General features: G+C 35.7%; 4 protein-coding genes across 11 annotated transcripts; 2 read left to right on the top strand and 2 right to left on the bottom strand.

Annotated features, from left to right (window-relative positions):
- Window positions 1-597: 597 nt before the first annotated feature.
- On the bottom strand, window positions 598-6,345 carry LOC126762373 (ADP-ribosylation factor 1). 4 transcript variants are annotated; one of them, XM_050479096.1, is made up of 5 exons: window positions 6,246-6,345; window positions 2,801-3,129; window positions 2,626-2,735; window positions 2,373-2,498; window positions 598-1,590 (listed from the first exon to the last, which is right to left on the bottom strand). In XM_050479096.1, exons 2-5 carry the CDS (start codon window positions 2,946-2,948, stop codon window positions 1,426-1,428), a joined length of 549 nt encoding a protein of 182 aa, XP_050335053.1. In that variant the 5' UTR covers window positions 2,949-3,129; window positions 6,246-6,345; the 3' UTR covers window positions 598-1,425. The 4 variants fall into 4 exon arrangements, with proteins under 4 accessions (XP_050335053.1, XP_050335051.1, XP_050335054.1 ...); XM_050479094.1 differs by lacking the exon at window positions 6,246-6,345 and adding an exon at window positions 5,570-5,688; XM_050479097.1 differs by lacking the exon at window positions 6,246-6,345 and adding an exon at window positions 5,335-5,355.
- Window positions 5,907-16,947, top strand: LOC126762329 (tRNA (cytosine(72)-C(5))-methyltransferase NSUN6). 4 transcript variants are annotated; one of them, XM_050479027.1, is made up of 3 exons: window positions 5,907-6,292; window positions 13,847-15,039; window positions 16,731-16,947. In XM_050479027.1, the coding sequence occupies exons 1-3, from the start codon at window positions 6,230-6,232 to the stop codon at window positions 16,828-16,830; spliced, it is 1,356 nt and encodes a 451-aa protein (XP_050334984.1). In that variant the 5' UTR covers window positions 5,907-6,229; the 3' UTR covers window positions 16,831-16,947. The 4 variants fall into 4 exon arrangements, with proteins under 4 accessions (XP_050334984.1, XP_050334983.1, XP_050334986.1 ...); XM_050479026.1 differs by lacking the exon at window positions 5,907-6,292 and adding an exon at window positions 6,537-6,983; XM_050479029.1 differs by lacking the exon at window positions 5,907-6,292 and adding an exon at window positions 6,960-7,020.
- Window positions 16,935-21,804, bottom strand: LOC126762278 (uncharacterized). 2 transcript variants are annotated; one of them, XM_050478931.1, is made up of 9 exons: window positions 21,720-21,804; window positions 21,252-21,338; window positions 20,783-21,187; window positions 20,518-20,728; window positions 19,693-20,446; window positions 19,470-19,634; window positions 18,474-19,191; window positions 17,726-18,406; window positions 16,935-17,664 (listed from the first exon to the last, which is right to left on the bottom strand). In XM_050478931.1, the coding sequence occupies exons 2-9, from the start codon at window positions 21,307-21,309 to the stop codon at window positions 17,567-17,569; spliced, it is 3,090 nt and encodes a 1,029-aa protein (XP_050334888.1). In that variant the 5' UTR covers window positions 21,310-21,338; window positions 21,720-21,804; the 3' UTR covers window positions 16,935-17,566. The 2 variants fall into 2 exon arrangements, with proteins under 2 accessions (XP_050334888.1, XP_050334889.1); XM_050478932.1 differs by lacking the exon at window positions 21,720-21,804 and adding an exon at window positions 21,544-21,702.
- Window positions 21,805-22,413: 609 nt separating this feature from the next.
- LOC126762335 (general transcription factor IIH subunit 2) lies at window positions 22,414-23,969 on the top strand. Its single transcript, XM_050479039.1, has 4 exons — window positions 22,414-22,580; window positions 22,649-22,850; window positions 22,899-23,038; window positions 23,105-23,969. Exons 1-4 carry the CDS (start codon window positions 22,516-22,518, stop codon window positions 23,886-23,888), a joined length of 1,191 nt encoding a protein of 396 aa, XP_050334996.1. The 5' UTR covers window positions 22,414-22,515; the 3' UTR covers window positions 23,889-23,969.
- Window positions 23,970-24,004: the final 35 nt, after the last annotated feature.

Here is a 24,004-nt window from a genome sequence, read left to right as displayed (position 1 = left end):
ATAATAACTCTTAATATGCTCAAATAAGAAAGGACCCTCAACCAATTATCTTAATATTAACCGAAATATATGTAAGTTGTAAATTTCTTGGGGCGGGCATAAGACACCACAAGTCAAGGTTCCTATTTTCCGTTCCAACGACAGTAGGGTCTAAGTAACCAGAACGGCTCGGTTTTTTATCTGGCCAAGGACTGTCAACTCGTCTCCATGCCTCAAAATTACTTCAGAAACATATTCTGCCGCTACAACAAAAACTCGGTTCTTATTTTTCCCTATCACTAATACATATTAACTGCGAAGTCCTTAGCAATATTTGAGAAAGTATGTCAATGATTTGTTTACACCACCTTATTACAAAATTCACCCCGTGTAATCTTCACATGGAAGAAATTTGTGACCGTCATCAGATTTTAACTATTTTTATACTGTGATCTTAAAAAGTAGCAACAGAGTTTAGTTGCGTATGTTGCATGTATAGATTTTCACAAAACTGCACATATTACTTAAAATTTAAACACTTCATGAACGCAATTCATAAGATTGAACACATTCCTCAACTGTGTATCCATATTCATGGAACTCAAAATTGGGTATTGATTAATTTTTATATTTCACTCTTCTTTAATTGTTTCCTTTTTTATTTACGCATCATTATTAGTATTTAGATAATAATAATTTATAATATCCACTTGTCTATAGCCAGAAGAATGGGAGTAGAGCAAATACCGAACTAATCGTCTTTTATCAATCCTTATCAAAATGGTCGAATGTCTTATCTATTTTTCGGTCTTTCCATTTTTGTTACAATTTTTATTTATTTTTAGTTGTTTTTGTTTTTGTATATAAAGAGCTTGTGTGTTGTATGTGTATGTGTTTCGCCTTTGTTTATATTTTGTTGTAATTGTATCAATTAAATTTAATTAATAATCATAGAAATTACAATTAATAAAATAAAGATAGGAAATACTAAAATTATACTTAGAAGTGGATGCCATGTTTGTAGTCCTTTTTGATATTTCTTCCCTTCTTTCACAACTCATCTTATCATTTGGATACACATTGTTGATATTTGTTATTGTTGTCTTAACATTCATATACATACATATATAAGAGAATCGTTTTGAAATTGATAGTTTCATTAAATAGCGGTATTAAATTCCATTCTTTTCTTTTCTCTGTACGCTATGACCTTCTTCTTCCGGTTTCACTATTCTATTTCTTTCAACAGCCGCTAAATGAAATTCGTCGCATGTCGCTTGATTTTGTTGAAGTTGGGATAAGAGGAGAAGAAGGATCAGTAGGATGTCGTTTTTAGTTGATTTTCTTGCTTTCTTTTTCGCTTTTTGTTTGTATTTATTCAAATTTTCATTAACTTTATGTTTAAATCAAAAAGGTGTTTTTTCATTAATATATTATTATGTGTATCTAGCGATTAGCATTCTTAAGTTGGTTAGATAACCAATCCAGACCCTCATAGAGACCATCGCCGCTGGTTGCACACGTCGCCTGAATATACCAATTACGATTTCTGAGTGAGTGCAAACCGAGCTTATCAGTGATTTCGGCTGCATTCATTGCATTGGGCAGATCCTAAAAGAGAAGCATATTTTAATAAGCCGGAGGAATATCGTATCAACATATAATAAACCTAGAAATGCATATATATTGTATATATTACTTATATTGTTAAGTGATTCTTTTATCTTAAACTTGACCTTGCCGTCAACAGAGAACTCTTCATAGCAATAATCAGTTCTTATATATGAGCAAGGTAAAAATTATGGAATATATTACTTATTGGCCAATTTTCTTTTTATTTGTAATGTGCAGAGTTAAAACCTCCGATTACCAACGATACACTTGCTATGTTCTTATCAGTAAAATCTTATCTAAGCATTGAAAGCATTTTGTAGTACTATGACACTCGGTGTGATATAATGTTTATACATATGTATGTGGGTATATGTAGTCTGTACTATGCAATTGTAAATATGTATGTATTGAAACAAATTTAAAAAATAGACCGATTATGCCACAAATGAACTCAAATAAAAATTTATAGATATTTTGTTAATAATTCATCAAGTATTGAGGCAAAAATCATATTTGACACATATTATATTTGATAATTCATAAAATAACAAATGTTAACACAGATTACGTGCATACATACATACACATATGAATTTGAGTTAATAATCGACGAAAAATACATATGACTAAAATAAAAAATTACTTAAGTAGTAGTATTTTAAACACAATTTTCTACTTTTCGCTTTTTAATGTTCACATAGAGATATTAAATATTACATAATACAAATTTGCATATGTTTAATGTTATGAATGTTTATATATATAGCTTAAATACATACCTGTTTGTTAGCGAATATTAATAAAACAGCATCTCTGAGCTCATCTTCAGCCAACATGCGCATCAATTCCTCTCTCGCTTCACCGATACGTTCTCTATCGTTGCTATCAACGACGAATATAAGACCCTGTTTAAAACAGATTTTTTTTAATAAAATACTTTGTCAATATGCATACATATACAATAACTTAATCTTTTAATTTCGGTTAATAAAAATTGCATCTTTATAAGAGAGCAATATAAGCTCTACTTACTTGTGTATTTTGGAAGTAATGCCTCCACAGTGGACGGATTTTATCTTGGCCGCCCACATCCCATACTGTAAAGCTAATATTCTTGTATTCTACAGTCTCGACGTTGAAACCTAAGGAAGGGGAAAAATTTAAATATTATTATTATTTTTCAATAGCAGCTAACATTAGAACTTACCAATGGTAGGTATCGTTGTAACAATTTCGCCTAATTTGAGTTTGTACAAAATTGTGGTTTTACCAGCGGCATCTAATCCGACCATCAATATTCTCATTTCCTTTTTACCGAAAAGGCCTTTAAAAAGATTTCCAAAAACGTTCCCCATTTTGATACAAGTTATACAATTGTTGTTCTTCTTTCCTTTGTATTATTGTACACTGTATATTATGTTGCAAGTTTTACACTGCAAACTTTGAGATTAATGATACTACTAAATTGGAATTGTTCGGTACGTATAGAGTCGATCCGAGTCTGCACTTTAAAGCTGCAGATTTCAAACAAGTCGGCTGTAAAAAAACGAAGACAAAAGAAATTAAATAATTTACACAAAATAGTTTTGAGTTCTATTAAAAAAAATATGAATATTTTTTTGAAGCACTTTTTTGTATGCATTTTAGCTCGTAGTGCTATTCTAAGAATTTGTAACTGACTCAAAAAATTGGTACTGGTAATCATTGGCAATTCCCTCCTATCTCACATCCACAATCTGCAGTATATTCTGAATATGATTAGTATCAGAAGCTTAGTTGGTGTATTGATAACATTTTTACCTCTTTATGGTATATTGATATTAAAATCAGGGACCGTAATATATTTTTTTCGTCACAAAATAATCGCTATATTTTAATTTCCCTCATTCTGTAGATTTTTTACTAAAATAACGTTAGACCAGGAAACGTTCTGTCTCGACCGGATAGGAAGAGTTGTGTTAGAAGAGTGAGATTCCTTTTCTGCATATAAGTAGGAGTTTAACCTGCAACAACATCACAACGCTAGATTCTCGAGCTCATCGCTATGCTATGGGTAGTGGTTTATCTCGAAGTACGCCATTTACGAGGGAGTGTGTGGAGTGGTTAATGACTCCATTGTGAATGGCGGTCAGTTCCTGTCTGAAATTGTTGTGTCCGTAGTCTAGTCGGCGTACTGTTAAATGTCGTCGACATTATCAAGGAGTGATTGTGAAAATATCCCAGCAGAATTTTTCGGATAGCACTTTATTGTGTTCCTTGACTTTCCTGCATCACTATGTAGTTGTCCGACAGGAAACATGGACATCCTGTATAATTCAGAATGCGTTGATCTGACACTTTGGACATTTTTTCGCTGCGTTTCACTACATAACAGGTCAATTTTAAAAAATTACTACTAAGTCAAAAAATATATTAGTTTTTGGAAATATGTTTATACACATTCATACATTCTGAAAGCCGTTTTTATGATATAATATCGTTTAAATATTTTGTAACTATATACATTTATTTCCCAATATATAAATAAAAATAAAACTAAAAAAAATTCGATGTAACACATATGGAAAGTTTATATTAGGTATGGATTAGATATCTACTAGCCTTACACCTTTTTAAATTTTTCGAAGAGAGTAGAAAGGAAAGGGAACAAATTTTACGAGTGAGTCAGCGAAGTCACATAGAAACTTTTAACACTTAATTTTGACATTAACTGAGACAAGAAATTAATTTAGGGTACACAAAGCTGTAGAATTTAAATTTATTAACTTTAATACATTTATAAAAATGCAAATATAATTTTATGGAACTGCCATGTCATGGCTTCCACTCCATGTTGTTGTTGGTAAAGTATTCACTTTGCACACAAGTGTCTACAGTCCATTTTTCTAATATTTAAATTTTGAATCTTCACTGGCTTCATAATAAGGAAAAAAAAATCATTATTCAGAGAAGATAATTTCTTTATTACCCTATTTTTTCTTTTTTCTACCAGTACGGCGAAAGCACCACCCTACGTCAAATACGCGACAAAAACGAAAAGAAAAAGCAACTGCGAAACTCCAACAATGTGACGACTATTGAACATACAATTTCCGAAAGAGTAGAAAAGTTAAAACGAACTACAATAAAGAGTAAAAGTATAAAGATAGTAACATCGGCAATAGTAGACAGCGATAGCGATGCCGCTAATACACCACATCATTAATGATGACGGAGACGTATTTTTCCCCGACATACGGCTTTCAATTCACCATACAAACGCAGATAAACGAGGTGAACAATATACAAAAGTTGTGACTCGACTCGTATTAAGTAAAAACGTAACTTTTTCAACTGCAGCTATCTCTAGAGTCTAGACCCTTTCTAAACTCCTGAAAACCACAATTGCAAAGAATTTAAAACATTAATTTAAGAACAACTCTAAAAACTTTCAATTAGTAAAATCTACTTCACGCATGTAGATTTTATTTTAGAACATAAATTTAGATTAATGGCCTTTGATATAATAACTATTCCAAAATATTAAGATATCTTTATCTCGGTAAACCCAAGATATTAAACAAATGTTACTCTTAAGAACCCGATTGGGTAGAAATTACGCTTTGCATTCTACGAATGTAACCACGATGTGATAGTAGAAATAATATGGCTCCAGGTCAAAATGAACTTTAGTTCCTACCATTGCAATTTATTACGTTTACTAAAAGACAAAATATAATCCGCTCAAAACATTTTTCTTACGTTGAATATTTGATACGTCCTTTAAAATTTTACAACTTTCTACAGTATTAACTCTAACATCACACTTCATCTAATGAGATACTCAATAATTAAATGAAAAGGATAGCATGTTTTCAATTTAAAATGGAAAAATTAAGATCTAAGGAGCTATGATTACCGATTCCTATATCAAATAAAAGCTCACAGTTTATTCCTCAAACAAAACACTTATATTTTCATTAAACCATATACGCACCAATTAATTGAGATGAGTTCACGCACTTAATTACAGAAATTTTATTAATTTCTGTATGGAAATGTCAGCGAAAATCACAGAGCAATAAAACACACGAACACACCAATTTTAAGTACGCTATTTGACGTATAAAATTATTAGCTCACCACGAATAGTTTGTCACCTCACATACAGAAAGTGTTGTGAAACGAATATATGAATATTGTCTAAAATTGTCTTCCTTTCATGCTGAATATAAGAAGGGTGTAACTAGTGTCAAACAAAGTAGGAAATTACGAAAAGTTGCCACGTCGTGCGTCACCAGTGTCGTAGTCAATGCACAAGTGTGAACGAGACAACACTATTACCATCAGGATCGAAAATTGGAATTTTTGTTGAAGCCGCAAAACAGCGTTGTCATATTATCCTAACTGCTGCATTTAAAAACAAATTTAGATATATGATAGTCCACTTAATGTTGAAATCTTTTTTGATAAATGAACTGATCACCTCACTAAACGAAACCGTAAATGTACATTATAATTTATAGGTGACCAATATGCGATTCTAGATTTTTTAGAAGTTGGGCAGCACTTATATTTTACATTCTTCCACACACTTTTGTCATAGGAATTTTTCGTGATATTTTCTGCCATAAAACGGAAGTTTAATAAAAGAAAAATGTATCCAAAATCACCTTTTCTACGTAATCCTCTTGTGGAGTCACAAATTCTTCAGCGGAATGTAAGTTAACTTGTATTAATATTATATATTAATTTTCAGAGAACGCTCGTTTGCAAACAATAATGTTCGAACACGCCAAATGTAGTCATATGGTCTACTCGTGTACACAAATAATGATGACAGAGACAAATAAATGTATAATTATAATTATGGTTGGGTTGCCAATACTGTTTTATTTAGTAAACATATAAGAGTACCCGGTACTCTCTTATATTAGAGAACGTTAATGAATACAGAAGCCGCAAATGTTAAAAGCTTCTAATTTGTAGTTTTCACTAGAGGCAATATCGAAAATTATAACTTCGAAAAAAATTTACCGGTTCTTCACTTTTGCTTCATCCTAGAACGCAAGAATGATAGAATACAAGATTACGACAACCGCCATTATGAAACATCATAGTTACGTGTTGAGAAGAAGAAGAGTGAAAAACTGTCAAATGGCTTGCAAATTGTAAACAGAAAAGTAAACACTTTTGTAAATTCGCAAAATATTATTCATTCTTTCGATCTTAATAAAAAGTTTTAGTGAAGCGATTGAATATTGTTGAGTGAAAAGATTTGAATCATTTCTAAAGAAATATATCGGCCTATTGATAATAAAATTGTCTATTAAGTTGTGATTCAAATGGAGAAGACGTTTCTTGTGTTGTATATAAATATATACATATATTATAGTTCAGATGTATCAGATGTATGAAATTATGATAAAAGAATTGTGAAATTATTAAGTTAGTATTAAATATATCATTTCTTTTGCAAAATAACACCAATTTTTTGGCAACTTTTAAATCGGCCGGAAAACTGAAAAAACTCGTTTTCGATCCTTTAATTGCATAATAATTATTACAACAAGCCACTACACATTTCATTTTAAAAAATTAATATATTTATGCTTAGAAATTTAAATAAATACAACAGTACACTTACACTGGTTTTCTTCATTTGAACAATTTCCACACATGCTACTCTATTTATTGTGGATGTGCCTGAAACTAATTATATACATATTTTCTCGCAACAATATTCTAAACATTCCACTGAAATTTTTCCTGTAAATACGAATGAATTAATATTATTTTGGGAATTTCAAAAAGTGTTTACTTTTCTGTTTGCAATTTGTATGCATTTCTATGCTTGTTCGTCTCAACGCATAAGTGTGACGTCACGAAATTGTTGCACAATGTATTTGTTTTTGTAAGAATTGTCAAGAGCTAAACCGAAAAAAACTAACTGTAAACTAGTGTCGTAATCTTGTATTCTATCATTCTTGCTAGAACGTTTAGAACGAAGAAATTGAACGATTAAAGTCAAGGAGTGGTCAACTTCTTCTTCTTCTTCTTCTTAATTGGCGTAGACACCGCTTACGCGATTATAGCCGAGTTAACAACAGCGCGCCAGTCGTTTCTTCTTTTCGCTACGTGGCGCCAATTGGATATTCCAAGCGAAGCCAGGTCCTTCTCCACTTGGTCCTTCCAAAGGAGTGGAGGTCTTCCTCTTCCTCTGCTTCCCCCGGCGGGTACTGCGTCGAATACTTTCTGAGCTGGAGTGTTTTCATCCATCCGGACAACATGACCTAGCCAGCGTAGCCGCTGTCTTTTAATTCGCTGAACTATGTCAATGTCGTCGTATATCTCGTACAGCTCATCGTTCCATCGGATGCGATATTCGCCGTGGCCAATGCGCAAAGGACCATAAATCTTTCGCAGAGGAGTGGTCAACCACATAATTATTTTAGCTCTTTTTTGTTTTTTAATAAAATAAATGTTTTACTCATACAATGTGTTACAAAACTCATCTGCACTTAAGCGCAGCAAAACCATTAATCAAATCTTCGCAATCCAATTTGCTTAAAAAATCAGCTTCTTAGTTAAGCAAAACAAGATCATTTAACCTCTGCTCCGTCATTGTTGTGCGTAAATAGTTTTTCACTCTCCGCAAACAAGAAAACGATCTTTCTCCAGTACAGTTACTGGCAGGTGTAGACACACACATACGAAGAGCAATATTCACGTTTGGGTAAATGGTTTGAAGACATTCGGTTCGTAATCATTTCAACAAACTGACTGCACTCTTTCGCTCCTCATTTTTTATGCTGCAGTGAAAACGAAAATGAAGACATTCTTCTGTAAAATCGTCTTCTAAGTCAGTAGAATAAATCATTTGCAATGCCTTGGCCTTATCTTCGACTTCTGAGATGTTTAGATTCGTCAGGTTGGTAATAAAGTAAAATTTATTGTAGAGTAATTTATAAGCATCCCGACGTCTTTTCAGTTCTTCTGACAATGTATCAATTAGTACTTAAAAAGTATTTGTTCTAAAATTTTCACGCCCATTTTTTTGTTGCATCTCTTCACCTGTATTTGTCTTGCCAGGAAGCTGCTTACGCTTTCGATTGCGTCGAAAATCTTTTTCGTATTCCTGTACGAAGGAGAGTTTTTTCGAAATCATCGAAATTCTCTCTTGTTTCGCCAACAAAATGTATTAAAGCCTCGTACAGTTCTATGACAATGGTAATGTCAATTTCCACACTCTGAAGTTTTTTACAGCCATGAAGGCCGTTTCAAAACGTTCCAGTTTCAAACGAATACCTCTTGCTTCACATATAACGGTTCTCTTCTGTTGTGTGTCATGAAATGGGTTTGAAGGAGCTCCCAGGAGCCGTTATAATTGCCTGACATGTTAGCTGCGTTGTCATATGATTGCCCGCGGCAGTTTGAAATGTCAACTCCCAATTCAGTTAAAGTTGAAGTAACAGCATCTGTCATTTGTTGTGATTTGTGACCTGTGTTTGGAATAATCTTGATAAACCGTTCTACAGGTGATCCATTAGGCAGGACATATCTGATTACATAAGTGAGCTGGTCTACGTGAGATATATCCGGTGTCGAGTCAATGATCAGAGAAAAATATTTTGCTGTTAATATTTCCATTACAAGTGTTTCCAAAACTTTGTTTCCCATAAGTCGAATGAACTCTTCGCATGTTGTTAAAGAAAGATAACTCGTAAATCCTGAGCCTGGATTTCCATAACGTGTAATGTGTTCAGGTAAGACCGGATCGAACTCGGCGATAAGCTCTAAGGACATTAAATAATTTCCATTGTGGATTGATCCAAATTTTTCGTCGTGTCCTCTGAAAGGCAAACCACGTGATGCAAGTGCTTTTACGCATGCAACTACTCTTTTCAGAATGTTTTTCCAGTAATTTATTTCTTCGTCTAATTGCATTGTTAATGCGCGGACAATGCGACCTAAAACGTTGCTTCGTTCTTTCATATGCAGAAGAGATAATTTGTGAGTAGGCGAATTCTGACACTCGATGATATGAATTTTTCCAGTCATTGAAACCTTCTTTTTTGACGAACTGACTCTCCCCGCCATTAAAAAGCAAACAAGAATCACAAAAAACACATCCAGTACTTTTGGAATAAATTAGCCATTTTCGCGGAACTTTTTTACCATTTAGAAGCTGACGTTCGAATAAATGTCTCGACAACTGTCGCGCTTTATCTTTGTAAAAGCGCTCACTCTTGGGAAAATCATTCTGGATGTTTTGATTGGCTCCGTTCTTACAAATGTGATCACGCGTGAACTCGTCGATTGTCCATTTAGGTGGATCGTCGTTGATTTCGTAGAGCTCCTGGTCCGGAGGATTGGGCTGCACTCCTACTCCTGCCACTCCTGGTACGAGTGGGATATCTTCGGCTTGTTCTTTTGATATACTTGCCACATTCATCAAAGTATTTTCACTTGAAGACACTTTAGACGCTGCAGAATCATCAGTTGACGGAACGCCACTACTACTTAGAACGTCGAGTGTTGGGTCAATAATAGGATCTTGAATATCTGTATACGGTTTTCCAAAGAAATCGTCTAATTTCCGCGTTTTTTTAATTGTATCCTTTTGTTTATCATCTTTTTCTTTAGCTCGCTTGCAATACTCTGCCCCACTTCACCTTACCCGGGGTCACAGCGGCGCGACGCACCGCACGCTCGTCCGCACGAGCTTGACTGACACGCGTGTAATAACAATAGGTTACCTAAGTACCTATTCTTCCTAGATACTTTATATGTACGATGTACGAAATTATTTATACTTTGATATGCAAAAATAGTGATTTAGGAAGATTATATAAGCATACGGTTAAGATACTTTGCATTTGAGTTATTTCTTGTTAATTTTGTTGTTATCAGTGATTTTTTGGAACGATTTGCCGCCCTTAATATCTGGCCGCCCTAGGTCCGGGCCTACTGGGCCTTAGGGCAAATCCGCCACTGGGTATATGGCAGCCCATTTTTGATTCTATCTGAATCTCAATTATACAATATGTAGTACATTGACCGATATTTTTGGTAAAAAGTTAACTATTGGTTCTGAGGTCCACATATTAAGTACCTAGGGGCTTGAAAAGTTTAAGTTCGACTTGGACAGAGATTATTTTAGATTTAATCTACACCTGATATGGTATGGAGAGCTTTATGGGGGCCGAGGTAAAAATTGGACGGTGGCACCGCCCACGTTTTGGTGAAATCATATTTCGGGACCCGCACCGATTTCGACCAAATTTAGTTCGTGGCATTCTCATCTTAGTATGCTACAGTGCGAAAATGAGCGAAAATTTTAGCGACACTACTCGTCAAGAAGTCCGCGCATTTGATGACCTTGTAACCCCTAAGGGTTTCAGAAAAGTTAAACTGCGGATGCGAACTCGCCGGATTGTTAAGTTCATAGCCTAAAACTTGACTCGAAAATCTGACATCGATCTCTACCCATCTTTTCAGTATGCTTGTTGGAGCGGTGGAGTTGGCATCTATGACAACCACCTGGAGGCTGACTCTGATCACATCGTTAAAGTGCCTTGCTGCACTGCTCTGTTCCCCTCGACTTCATAACTGTGAGAAAATGGACGAAATCGGACTGCTACCTCGTCTACTTTCCATATGACACAATAAATTCCATCTTCTTCTTTCCTTTCCAGTCCACAAATCAAAAAGCAATTAATATAACGGTATACAATTTTGTAGGAATAATGCCTTTCGAGTATGCCATCTTATGACCAAAAATTGTCCACAAAAACTGTTCAACCCTGGTACCGAATATTTGGACATCAGTACCTAAAGTTGACTCTTTATCTCAAATAACGGTCAAGGCGAGAGATACAATATATGTATAATTGAAATTGAGAGAGAAACTTTTCCTAATAAAAGTATGTAGGTGTATCAAAAATGGGTTGAATCGGGCCAATACTTCCCTTAACCCCCTAATAACTAATCCCTAATCTAATACAAAGATTTTCGAACTTCCGGGTGACTTTATACCGCATGAGATATCTTAATAAAAAAGATATAGCGTGTTTTTCTTAAAACGGTGCGTCTTTGTGCTTAGAATGAATAAAATCGGGTGAAAACTCGGCCTAGGCCCCATATAATTAACAAGCCTCATGTATCTGAAGGTACTTCCCTGGCTTTAATCCTTGCAAGTTGTATGAATATGAAATGTTCAGCTGTACCCAAACTTCCTTACTTGTTATACATATATATAACCCGTCACAAGCAATCTGACTGTATACTTCTGTGTTAACACTAAAACTGGCTCAGGGTAAAATACAAGCTGATGGTTAACCAGTTCATAACCCCTAATTTTATACTAATTGATTCTTCATTTGTGTACTGGAAAGTAAAATAATCAAATAACATTTTAAATTGTGTTATATGGGAAGTAGGCGTGGTTGTAGTCCGAATTTGCACTGTAAGATAAAAATGTCAGTGGAATGTCAAATTCGAAGTTAAAAGCAGTGGAGCAGGTCCCGAGATATGTGATTTTACCTAGAAATGGGCGGAGTCACGTCCATTGTCCAATTTTGACATTGGCTCCTATAAATCCCCTTCATACCATCTCGGAATTAAAATTTAATATATTTGGCGTAATCAGTTATTGCACTGACGGATCGACAGGTGGACAGTCAACCGGATTTCAACTTTTCTATATCTATCTCGATTAGTTTTAGGTGATACGTACAACCGTTAGGTGAACAAAACACCATCTGTAGCAACTTTTAATCACCTCAAAGTAAGAAGAGAAGAGTATCGACATACACCACCTCTTCGTCGAATTCAAAGCTGCTCTCGACAGCACGAAAAGGAGCTGAGCCAAAAGCTCCGTCACGTCAACCTCTCCGAGCCGTTCGATACCAAACGAGGTTTCGGACAAGGCGATTCCCTATCGTGCGACTTCTTCAATCTGCTGCTTGAGAAAATAATTCGAGCTGCAGAACTTAATCGAGCAGGTACAATCTTTTATAAGAGTGTACAGTTGCTGGCGTATGCCGATGATATTGATATCATTGGTCTTAACAACCGCGCCGTTAGTTCTGCTTTTTGTAGAATGGATAAGGCAGCGAAGCAAATGGGTCTGGTGGAAAACGAGGGCAAGGCGAAATATCTCCTGCTATCAAACAAACAGTCGTCGCTCTCGCGATTATGCACTCACGTCATTGTTGACTGTCATAACTTCGAAGTCGTAGATAATTTCGTCTATCTTGAAACCAGCATCAACATCAACAACAACGTCAGCCTCGAAATATAACGCAGAATATCTCTTGCCAACAGGTGCTACTTCGCTAAGTAGACAATTGAGGAGTAAAGTCCTCTTTCGACAAACAAAAACCAAACTCTATAAGTCACTCATAATTCCCGTTCTATTATATGGTGCAGAGGCATGGACGATAACAACATCAGCTGTGAAAGTATTCAATGCAGTACCCGCCGGTGGAAGCAGACCTGGCTTTGCTTGGAATCTCCAATTGGCGCCAACTTCCGAAAAGAAGAAACGACTGGCGATCTGTTTTTAACTGGCCTATAACCGCATAAGCGGTTTCTATCCCAGTAGAGAAAAAGAAGAAGAAGAAAACCCCTCTACTCAATGAATGTAGGTCTCCGGATGTTCGTTGCATTACGGCAACAAATATCGTGAATATTTGCTAATATGCAGTCAAACGTTTTTATCTACATTCTTGTATACTCGTGAAATTTAATTTCATTTATTAGCAATTGTGGATACAGATAATGGAATTCACATGGTTTTTTTTTGTTACTTTCCTTTTTACAATATCGCAATATTCTTAATTTTAATAAACTTTTTTAATTAAAAAAAATGTCTTGCCGAAAACGAGGCCATTCCCCACCGATTAATCGCCTTAACGCATAATCGCGTTGTAATTGTACCCTTCTCGTATTCTACGTTGTCCGCAACCCAAAATTGGGCCCGTACTTACGCTGAAAATGCCGAAATCTTGTGGACACTATACATACATATATGCACAGTTAAGGCTTACTAATTATATACATATACTATATAATAAATTTAATGATATCATAACACAATTTATATAACTAATATTATATAGATTATTTTAGGTTAAATTCACTTAGACTTAGATGTTAAGGATCTCATAATACCCTAATTAACCGATCTGTGGACTTACACCACTTTAAACCATTAACTAAAACAGTGCTAATATTGTTCATAAAGAGGATATTAATATTAACTTTCCAGCCTAGTCAGCTAGAAGAATTAATGAGTTGGTTGTGTAAAGTGCCCACAATAACAACATATCGCGTAAATTCGCTCCGAACCACTGTGCCAGCATTCAAACAGAAATTACAAGAAATATTACATGAAAGATATACACAGCCACCCAAAGTGTATGAAATACCCAGTATTCCAGAGGTACTTTGCATTTTACCAACATCATTTGGCGTTGATATGAAGCAGAAACAGTCAGACTTACAACGTGAGGTTGTAGTCGACAGCTGCTGTGGTGCGGCTTTACTACGCGGCGCTCATATCTATGCACCCGGCGTGCTTGCAATGGAGGCAGGTACAAAATTAAATGAGGAGGTTTTAGTTTACGCCGATTTGGCGGGTAAATGTAAACAAGGTACAAATATTCGATATGATTCGCTCGATAAAATTTTTTTGGGCGTGGGTGTCGTACGAATGCAACGTCATCAGATTTTTGGACCTACAATAAGTAGTACTTCTGAGTCTTTGAAAGGAGTTGCAGTAGAAATGATTGAAACTATTTCCGGCGTACCTACCATTGGTGATCTGAGCTGCAAAGAAGCGCTTCTGCAAAACCTGCCGTCTATTGTATGCGTAAGGGTACTGAATCCTCAACCAGGCGAACGTGTATTAGATATGTGTGCGGCGCCCGGAAATAAAACTACTCATATAGCAGAGTTAATGGGTGATAAAGGTGAAGTAATAGCGCTCGATAAGGTAGCCAATAAAATCTCTGGCATGTTGGCAAAAATAACGAATTCAGCTTTGAAAAGCATACGCGCCTATAATTTTGACGCCACGAAAGCTTTTAGCGCAGCTAAGGAAGCAAAAGACAATGAATGCTTGGGCATGCCACCTTTTGCCGCCAATACGTTTGATAAAATCTTACTTGATGCACCTTGTAGCGCTTTGGGCAATAGACCGTTGCTCGTGGGTCCGCCGAATATGTCCCAACGTATGCTCCAATCGTACCCAAAAGTTCAGCGAAAATTATTTTCCGCAGCAGTGCCATTGCTAAAGCCAAACGGTATTTTGGTTTATAGTACTTGCACAGTGACTGAAGAAGAAAATGAAAGCGTGGTTGCTTGGGTACTAGAGAAATTTCCACAGATGAGGCTGGTCCCTGCAACTCCCCATCTTGGCGGCATTGGTCTTGAACAAACAGCTCTTAGCAATGTTGAGAGGTATTCTTAAAATTTACATATTTTTTAAATACATAGCCACATGTAGTGATGTACAGTTGTCCACAAAATAATAGGAGTGCCAATATGTAAAATGAAATATGTGTTTGGCTGCATAAATTTTTCAAATCACATGTAAATGACGCGAAACAATAACGGTACACATAACGGGATATTAGCATCAAAAAACGAAACAAATTTTTATTGCGATGATTGCTATTCTACTTCTGCATTGCTAATTCTCGGAGACACTTGTTATTGCTTTCCACAAAATAATAGGAGTGTTAGATATTTCGTTTTCAAAATAGTCCTTAGCATAAAAAATATTTACAAAATTAGAAAAGTAAGTGTAATTCCATAATCTAGCAGCAATTTTAATTAGTTATTATTTTATTTAATCATTGGGGTTTTCTCGAGTGGGTAGAGCAAATCATTGTACAGAGGAAAAGCGGGAAACGATAAAAAAAATTGAGAAAACTAGGAAAAACTTATAAAGAGATCCAAGAAATCGTAAAATGCTTTCCTCAAATGGTAGCAAATGTCTTAAATTATAAAAACAAAAATGAAACTCGTGGACTCTTTTGTTTCAGCCAGGAGCATCCATGATAACCTAAATTTGTCAGTTAATACTGAAACTGTTCGTAGGCGTTTGGAGCAGAACAAATTATTTGCCAGAAGTCCACGAAAAGTACCGCTACTCAAAAAGAAGCGCGTGAAAGCCCGTATACAATTTGCAAAAGAGCATGGCTCCTGCCCAGTGGCTAAATGGCGAAACATATTGTGGCCAGACGAATCCAAAGTTGAGTTATTTGGTAGTACAGGCTCTAGGAACTTTGTCCGACGTCCTCTTAACTCAGAATATAATCCCTTGTTTACCACAAAAACCGTTAAACATGACGACGCCAAATCATGGTATGGGGTTGTTTTTCACATTGTGGTGTTGGTCCAATTTACTTAATTGAAGGCATCATGGACCAAAGGGGGTATGTCAAAATAATAGATTAGGTAATGTTATCACATGCTTCATGGAATATGCCATTGATAAGGGTATATCAACAGGATAATGACCCTAGACATACCAGCAAGTACACAAAATAAGGGTTTAGGGCCAACGGAGTTGAGGTTATGTGGTGACCTGCTCAGTCTCCTGACCTCAACCCCATGGAAAACCTGTGGACATATATCAAGAAGAAAGTAGCTGAAGAGAAATCAATCAATTCGAGAGATTTATGGCAAGTAGTCAAAGAGGCTTGAAAAGGAATACCAATAAAACGTTGCCAGGATCCCATAGAGTCCATGCCTCGGATATGTGATGCTGTGTTAAAAAATCGAGGTTATTCAACGAAATATTAATTATTTTAATGTTCTGTGAACCTTTGGAGGCATTATATATTAAAATTATAGAACGGTCTCTTATTACATAAAATACTCCTATTTTTTGTGGAACTAGTTTTTTAGTTTACTTTATATAAACTGCGATATAAAATTTTGCTTATGTTTAATTGAGCTGCAATCTGGAAACACTAATAGATCTTTAGCAAATTACATTGTGCAAAAATTTTGAAAAAAAAAAACATTTTTGTCAATGAAAATTAACAATTCGTTTTTCTCATGTGTCACTCCTATTTTTTGTGGACAACTGTACATACATATATGTATAAACCTATGTTAATTAATTTTAATAACAATTTCAGGCAATACGTCCAACGGTTTGGTCAACAACCAAAAGAATTCGAAGGAGTTCCCATTGACACCGTCGGATTTTTTATAGCAAAGTTTATAAAGGAATATTAAATGTCATGTGCCTGGAGACTGTAATTTCTGTTTTAAAGACTATGTCTGTATCATATGTAACCTATGCATTTCTTTCACTTTAAGTAAATATTAAAATCATGCAGTACTTGCTCAAAATTAAGTTCTTTATTTTTAGAGTGTAATGACAACTTGGGTCTTTTTTAATTATAATACGTACATATATAACGAATTATTTGCCGATAGCTGTGATAATTATTGATGTCAATGAATATTGGATCTTTTACATGCACATCTCAAGGGAACCGACAATGTATTTGAATAATTTACAAAAATTAATACATTATACGGATGAGGCATTTTGAATGAATTAAATCCATAAAGAAATAAAAATACATTGATGTCTTTTAAAAAACATATTAGAGATATAAATATACTAAATTCTTAAAGAAAAAATCATAACAAACTTTAAAGTAAACCCAGCTTCGTTATGTGCATGCTTATCGATATTTTTCATAGGTTATATTTATGTTTAGAAGTAAATATTAAACTATCATTATTGGTCTACCTTAGGTTTGCTAAAGCAGAGTGCAGACGTGAAACGATGATATTTATCGTTTAAACTTCTATAATTACAAATAATGTAAAAAATGGATGCGTATGTATCCAAGAATGTTTTTCTCGATGTAATGTTATGTCATGCACACTCCGTGTTATGGTGCAACATATGTGGGCCAGCATTACAAAAATTGTCAAATATCCTATTCAGCTACATGTTTTACGCGGCGATGTTTAATGCTTTGAATTCATCATCATGCATTTCAGTCATCATGTAAGTACCATCTTGCAATAGTAATACTACACGCCGTGTTCCTCCTACATAGAAAATAGTGTATGAAATGAAATGCTCACGTATAAAGTTTTCAATAGTATTTACCTGGAGACGGCATACCAGCCTGTATTACTTCAGCGGGTATATTAGCTTCCTGTCCGTCTGCCCCGTCAGATGTTTGTATACAAAGCTGTCCGGTAGCTCCACTACCGCTAGCGGTAACAGCAACGCCTCCACTGCCGACATCCGCTTGCTGTTGCTGTTGTGCTGCAGCTAATGCTTGGTGTTGTTGCAATTCTGCCTCACTCATTGTAACTACCTGAGTAGTGCCATCTTCGTTTGTTGTTTTGACAATATATTGGGGCTCAGACATAGAGTCTGATTGTTGTAATTCGCTGGGGTTCTGTGCAACTGCTTCTGCAACAGCGTTGTCTAGTGTGAGTACTTGATTTTCATCACCATCGGCAGCAGCAACATAAGCAAATTGCTGTTCTCCGTCAGGACCCTGCGTTACGAGAATAGTTTTTCCTTCGGCATTCTTGCCGGCCACCTGATACACTGTGCCGTCTTCTCCAGTCACTAATAGTGGAGTGCCATCTTCATTAGTAAGCATTTGATCACTTGAAAAAAGCATTCCTGGATCAATATCTTGCAATGCCTGTTGATGATGATCTTGTTGAAGAGTCAATTGCTGCTCACCACCCGTCATTAATTGGGTATGCATCACTCCACTTTGATTTTGCTGCTGCTGCGACATCACCTGGTCATCTTGTCCCAATATTTTACCTATATTTTTTTTGTATTTGATTAGTTCATAGTAGTTTTCAAGTGCAGTGTGAAATCTTCTGCTTACCTGTTATGGGACATAATTGTGCTTGGTGTTGCTCCTCGTGCGCATATGTGCCGTCCGGTTGCTTACGTACACTAACGGCGCTCACTTGGCTCGTGCGTCCACCACCCGTTGGCGGCGTGATCTGTTGTACTTTCTGGATCTGAATTTGCGACTGTTGTTGTCTAAGGTTCTGACGTTGTGCAATGGCGTCTTCTCTTGTCATTACTTTTTTAGTGACTTTCAAATCGCCCGACTTGGACAGTTGCAGTATTTTTTGTTCCGGTGTAACAGTTTTCGTGCTACTGGCAGCAGTGGTTCGATTTACAAGTCCGGAGCTCCCCTGGCGGGGTATAATCATGCGTCCGGAAGTAGGAGAAGCATGTTGTTGAACAGATGAGCTGGTAGTGTTGGCTATGCCGGTGCGCACATGCATTGATGTGCCACCACGTTGCTGTTGTGTTGTACTAGAATTCATAATAGTTTTTCGTTGTAGCGTGGTTCCGCCCGATGTTCGTTGGATGTGTTGCTGCCGCGAAATTGTATTGATTTGAGTATTGCCCACTGTGGTAGTACCACCAGTTCCAACGCGGATTTGTGTTCGATTTACTGTTACAGAAGATGCCGTTTTGGATTCATTACCGCTATCACTACCACCGCCAACCCGTACTATACCTGTGCTGGATACAGCAGATTCTCCCTTCGAGAGTATACGTATTTGGGCCTCACTTTTTTGTGTTTTCTACAGTAATAAAGAAAGGAGAATAAATAAACAAATACGAAATATAAAGTTTTGCCTTTAGTAAATATGTTCTAAAAACTCAAACAAAAAGTGAGTACAACCAACAAAATTATATTTTATACTTTTTATTAACAAACTGTTAACAAAAAGTAAATTAGTACATTCTTCGTCTCCGAACAATTAAAAATAAATTTCAAATCATTTGTTAAACCAGATACCAGCTTAAATATATGTATATTTATTATATAAGTATATCACTTGCCAGTTAATGAACTTACATTACGGCTAGTGCCATTGAAGCCAGGCTTCTTTACCACACCGGAAGCATTTGCATCTTGGGTTATAATAACCTCTGCTGAATTCGGACCAACTGGTAACGACTCACCGCTAATTGAAGTTGGTGTACGTGTGCTGCTTGTACCATTTACTTTCACGATTTTAGACTAAGAATCATACAAATGATGAACATTTTTTGCTTCAATTTAAAAGTGACAAATTTACCTCAATTGAAATAGCATTGCCATTCTTCATTCTTTTTACTGTGTGTGATGGAATAAGATCCTCTTCTAAGTCTTCTATTGTTGCTGTTGTGCTAGGCAAATCACTTGCATTAGAATCATTAAAGTCTGAATCTTCTAATTTACGCTTTAAACCACCTACACCGACTGCCGAACTATTGCTAGTATTCATAGACCACTCTCTTTCACCATCCTGAGAGTTATTACAACTTCCGGCGACATCACTACCATTAGGAGAAGCTGCACCTGAAGGAATTTGGTTACTTCCAGAAACCCACTGTTTCACCTGATCCATGGCTTTAGTTTTGGACGTTCGAGACGGTCTTGTTGACACGTCCGCACTTGCTGCCCTATTACTTTCGCCATTATCATTGTTACTGCTACTAACACTTTGCAGTTTGCCTATACCACTTCCGTGTTTATTAGTGACTCCGGATTCAGCTTTATTATCTGTTGCAGCAGCTTTACCTGCAGCTGTCAAAGCAGCTTGCTTAGCTTGTAAAGCTGCGCGTGTCTCTTTTTGTCGCGCTAATTGTGTTTCAAATGTCTCCAGTAGGTGAGGGACATTTTCTAAGTGTGATGATGGCTCCCAAGTATTTTGTTCATGAGTTCGAGCCTCCCATTTGACTAAATATTCATGCATCTTTCGACGCGGGTTAAAACGTTTTGCAACAATTTTCTCCACATTTTCCTCAATCACCTCATCAGAGTTGGGAACAGTGCGTTTTGCACGTCGACTAAGGAGAATTTAAATGTAAGTGTTTAAAAATATAATTTATATGTATGTATAAATATTATCTGTACTAACCTTAGAGGTTTTGTTGTATTACCAATGGGAATCTTATTTTGGGTAACCCCTCCTACTGCATCACTACGTATAGTAACTGGTTTTTTTACAATCTTTTGTGCAGATGTTACTGCTCTATGAGTGGAATCATTTTCAATATCTTTATTACCATCTATAATTTTCGTTGGAGGTTTCAAATTAGCTACTTGCGGCTTGGTTTGCGTTAAAAGCTCTAAATAAGGTACGTCATTTAACTATATTAATAGACCAGAAAATATTTACTTACTTCTGCCAGGTGAAACACTTTCATTAGTGTTGTTAACGACAGTTTTAGTTATTTTTACTGGCATTTCTTGTAGACCACCTTGACCTACTTTTGCAAAAGATTGTATTGTTTTACCAGCTACAATCCATGTTTCTCGCAGACTTTCATCCATTTTCACCCATGTTTGATAAAGTGCCCAAGAATTGGGGCTCACTGTATTTGAGTCCTTATTATTATTTAGTTGTGTGGCTTTCCACAGCAAAAAGGCCCATATTTTTGGTTTAGTGTCATTACATTCACGTACGTTGGTGTTCTCCTTTTGGCAAGGTTTTTGTTTATGATCATCAAAATCTTCAATAAAGTGGTATACATTTAGACAACGGCCACAAACAAGAACATCCATTGAAGCCATTTCCTCTTGTGCCGCTAAAAATATATTACATATAATAATAAACATGCCTCATCATAATCAGGGAAAATAAATACTTACTTTTAATTAATTTGGCATGCTTTCCAATTTCCGTAGGTGTGATATCTCTTCCGACCATGGTGAAAAGTTATAATACTTTACCAACGTCTGCAAAGTATATATTTCAATTTTATATTGCTAGAAGTGTTTATCCCTAGTCTTTGCGCCAAATATATTACAACGATCAATACATTGTTATAAATTGTCACTTGTTGAAACATAAAAATAACAAATTTATGTACTAAGTTTTCTGTTAATATATATAAATTAATTTAGAAATGCTAAAGCTATTTTGTTAGGCTTTTCTTCCTACTTTTTGAAAGTTTTCACTTGAAAATGCAGAATTCTTATACTATAAACTTTGTATTAAGTTATAAAACTATACATTAGATTTACGGTACATCATAACTATTAATTTTCTTTTCAAATTAGATATTTTAAGATCACTTCCACTTTATACTAATTTTTGCTATAAACAATTGAACCTACTGAAATTCGCTATATTGATGCCGCTGCTGTGTCCGAACTAAATGTAAAACAAGCAAACGCAAGATTTTCCGTTCGTTAGTAAAACGTAGCACTCGCGGCATACGCGTTTGACCAATCAAAATGGCGACAGCGGCAGTGCATAGGGTTTTGTTTCGAACGGAAATTTGAAAAGAGTATCAACTCTAAAATTTTCTTTAATTTTAATAAAATTTTTACTAATTGTGTTAAAATTTTGAAGGAGGCTAATGCAATCATAAATAGTGATTAGAAACTTAAACTTGAACGCAAAAAATAATTTCTTCTAAAAGTTAAAATTATTTATATACTATATTTTATATTAATGAAAAAAGGCATGATTACGATTCTTTCGGCGCCGCGATTTGATAGGACGGATGGATAGAGGAAGTCCTCAGGATTAAAAAATGTATACATATATATTGTCCTCAGACTCATAGTTTTCGAGATATTTCACTTTGAAGTTCCACAATTTTATATGCAATTCACTCTTATTTTGATTTGTTTTGTTTTTCTTTATATGTCATGACAAATACCGCCGAAAGAATCGTAATATTGCCGAAAAAAAGTACTTTTTGTTTAACGTTTTCACAGAAAAAATATATTGCAACCATATTGAAAGAACATAAAAAAAAATTCCAAATCTTGTGGCAACATCCCCATCTGAACCAATCAGTAAAATTTATGTTAATTAAACAGCTGTTTCGTTTTATTTACTGAACAGTTTCGTATATTTAATTTTGGCATATCAATTTCCAACTAGGATATCAAAGTATCAACAATGACAGATATAGATGGAGAAGATCCTAAAGAATATCGCTGGGAAACTGGCTACGAAAAAACATGGTATATAAGTAGCTATTTTACCGAGATTATTGCAAATTCCTTAATGTTATCTTATTTGTGGTTCTCAGGGAAGCTATAAAGGAAGATGATGACGGTCTTTTGGATGGCGCGATTGCAGAGATTATACAAAAGGCTAAACGCAAACGACAGGCACAAAAGACCCAGCAAAATCGTTTGGGAATGATGCGGCACCTTTATATTGTTTTAGATTGCTCTGAATCCATGATCGTTCCAGATTTGAAACCCACTCGAATGTTATGCACCATTAAGGTTAGCTTATTATCTTTAAATAAATTTTAAATTAATGTTTTTTTTTAGCTTCTGGAAATTTTTATCGAGGAGTTCTTTGATCAGAATCCTATCAGCCAGTTGGGTCTAATCGTTCTGAAGGGCAAACGCGCCGAAAAACTCACGGAACTAACCGGCACATCAAAACTTCATTTGAAGGCCCTGGAAGGGTAAATAACTGTTGATTTTTAGATCTCAAACTTAGTATGTTAACAAATATGTTTCATTTGTTTTAGCGCTAGCAAAATTCCACTTACAAGTGAGCCTTCGTTGCAAAATGGTCTTGACTTGGCTATGAAAGCGTTAAAAGTCGTGCCCAGTCATGCTTCCCGAGAAATACTCATAATTATGGGTTCCTTGACCACATGCGATCCTGTTGACATTAATAGTACTATAAATGCTCTTAAAGCAGATAACATACGATGCTCAGTGATTTCACTATCTGCTGAAATACATGTCTGCCGGCATTTAACTCAACAAACTCAGGGCTCTTATGGTGCCGTTCTTGATGATGCTCATTTCCGTGACCAGTTATTAGCACATGTAGATCCGCCACCAGCAGCACAAACGCAAGAAAATTCTTTAATAAAGATGGGTTTTCCTCATGCTAAGACGGATGGTGGCAAGGATCCACCACTTTCAATGTGTATGTGTCACATAGAAAATACAGAGGAACCGAGTAAGCTAACTTCAGGTGGTTACCATTGCCCGCAGTGCTTTAGTAAATATTGCGAATTGCCAGTTGAATGTCAGACATGTGGCTTAACATTGGTTTCAGCGCCACATTTGGCTCGATCCTATCATCATCTCTTTCCCGTGCAGCATTTCACCGAGTTGGAATTCAACGGGCAGGCGGCGAATTGTTATGCATGCCAGAAACCTCTAACGGAAGCAATGGATAAAAATGTATATCGATGTGAGAAATGCGCTCAAGTTTATTGTATTGATTGCGATATATTCATTCATGAGACTTTGCACACATGCGTCGGTTGCAACACAGGAAATTCAAATAGAAACTAGAAATTAAGTTGATAAGATACTTAATATACATATATATATGTTCATAAGTAAAATAAAATAAAAAATGGGTGGTACTTTTGATTGCTGAATTTTCTGTGAGCAAAACTTTAAGACCA

The sequence above is a fragment of the Bactrocera neohumeralis genome, chromosome 6, assembly GCF_024586455.1.
Source record: "Bactrocera neohumeralis isolate Rockhampton chromosome 6, APGP_CSIRO_Bneo_wtdbg2-racon-allhic-juicebox.fasta_v2, whole genome shotgun sequence".
NCBI classification, from domain to species: domain Eukaryota; kingdom Metazoa; phylum Arthropoda; class Insecta; order Diptera; family Tephritidae; genus Bactrocera; species Bactrocera neohumeralis.
Note: the sequence above shows the minus strand (reverse complement) of the source record. Positions and strands in the feature narration are given on the sequence as shown.

Bases quoted from the DNA above. Each gene is read 5' to 3' on its own strand.
- LOC126762373 (XM_050479096.1), bottom strand. From the start codon at position 2,948: ATGGGGAACGTTTTTGGAAATCTTTTTAAAGGCCTTTTCGGTAAAAAG. The intron at 2,499-2,625 runs GTAAGTAGAGCT...TGTTTTAAACAG, and splicing joins ATTACTTCCAAAATACACAA to GGTCTTATATTCGTCGTTGA. The intron at 1,591-2,372 runs GTATGTATTTAA...CTTCTCTTTTAG, and splicing joins TAATATTCGCTAACAAACAG to GATCTGCCCAATGCAATGAA.
- LOC126762329 (XM_050479026.1), top strand. From the start codon at position 6,918: ATGGAGAAGACGTTTCTTGTGTTGTATATAAATATATACATATATTAT. The intron at 6,984-13,846 runs GTATGAAATTAT...TTAACTTTCCAG, and splicing joins ATAGTTCAGATGTATCAGAT to CCTAGTCAGCTAGAAGAATT. The intron at 15,040-16,730 runs GTATTCTTAAAA...TAACAATTTCAG, and splicing joins GCTCTTAGCAATGTTGAGAG to GCAATACGTCCAACGGTTTG.
- LOC126762278 (XM_050478931.1), bottom strand. From the start codon at position 21,309: ATGGTCGGAAGAGATATCACACCTACGGAAATTGGAAAGCATGCCAAA. The intron at 20,447-20,517 runs GTTAGTACAGAT...AATTCTCCTTAG, and splicing joins AATACAACAAAACCTCTAAG to TCGACGTGCAAAACGCACTG. The intron at 18,407-18,473 runs GTAAGCAGAAGA...AAAAAAATATAG, and splicing joins ACAATTATGTCCCATAACAG to GTAAAATATTGGGACAAGAT.
- LOC126762335 (XM_050479039.1), top strand. From the start codon at position 22,516: ATGACAGATATAGATGGAGAAGATCCTAAAGAATATCGCTGGGAAACT. The intron at 22,581-22,648 runs GTATATAAGTAG...TGTGGTTCTCAG, and splicing joins ACTGGCTACGAAAAAACATG to GGAAGCTATAAAGGAAGATG. The intron at 23,039-23,104 runs GTAAATAACTGT...CATTTGTTTTAG, and splicing joins CATTTGAAGGCCCTGGAAGG to CGCTAGCAAAATTCCACTTA.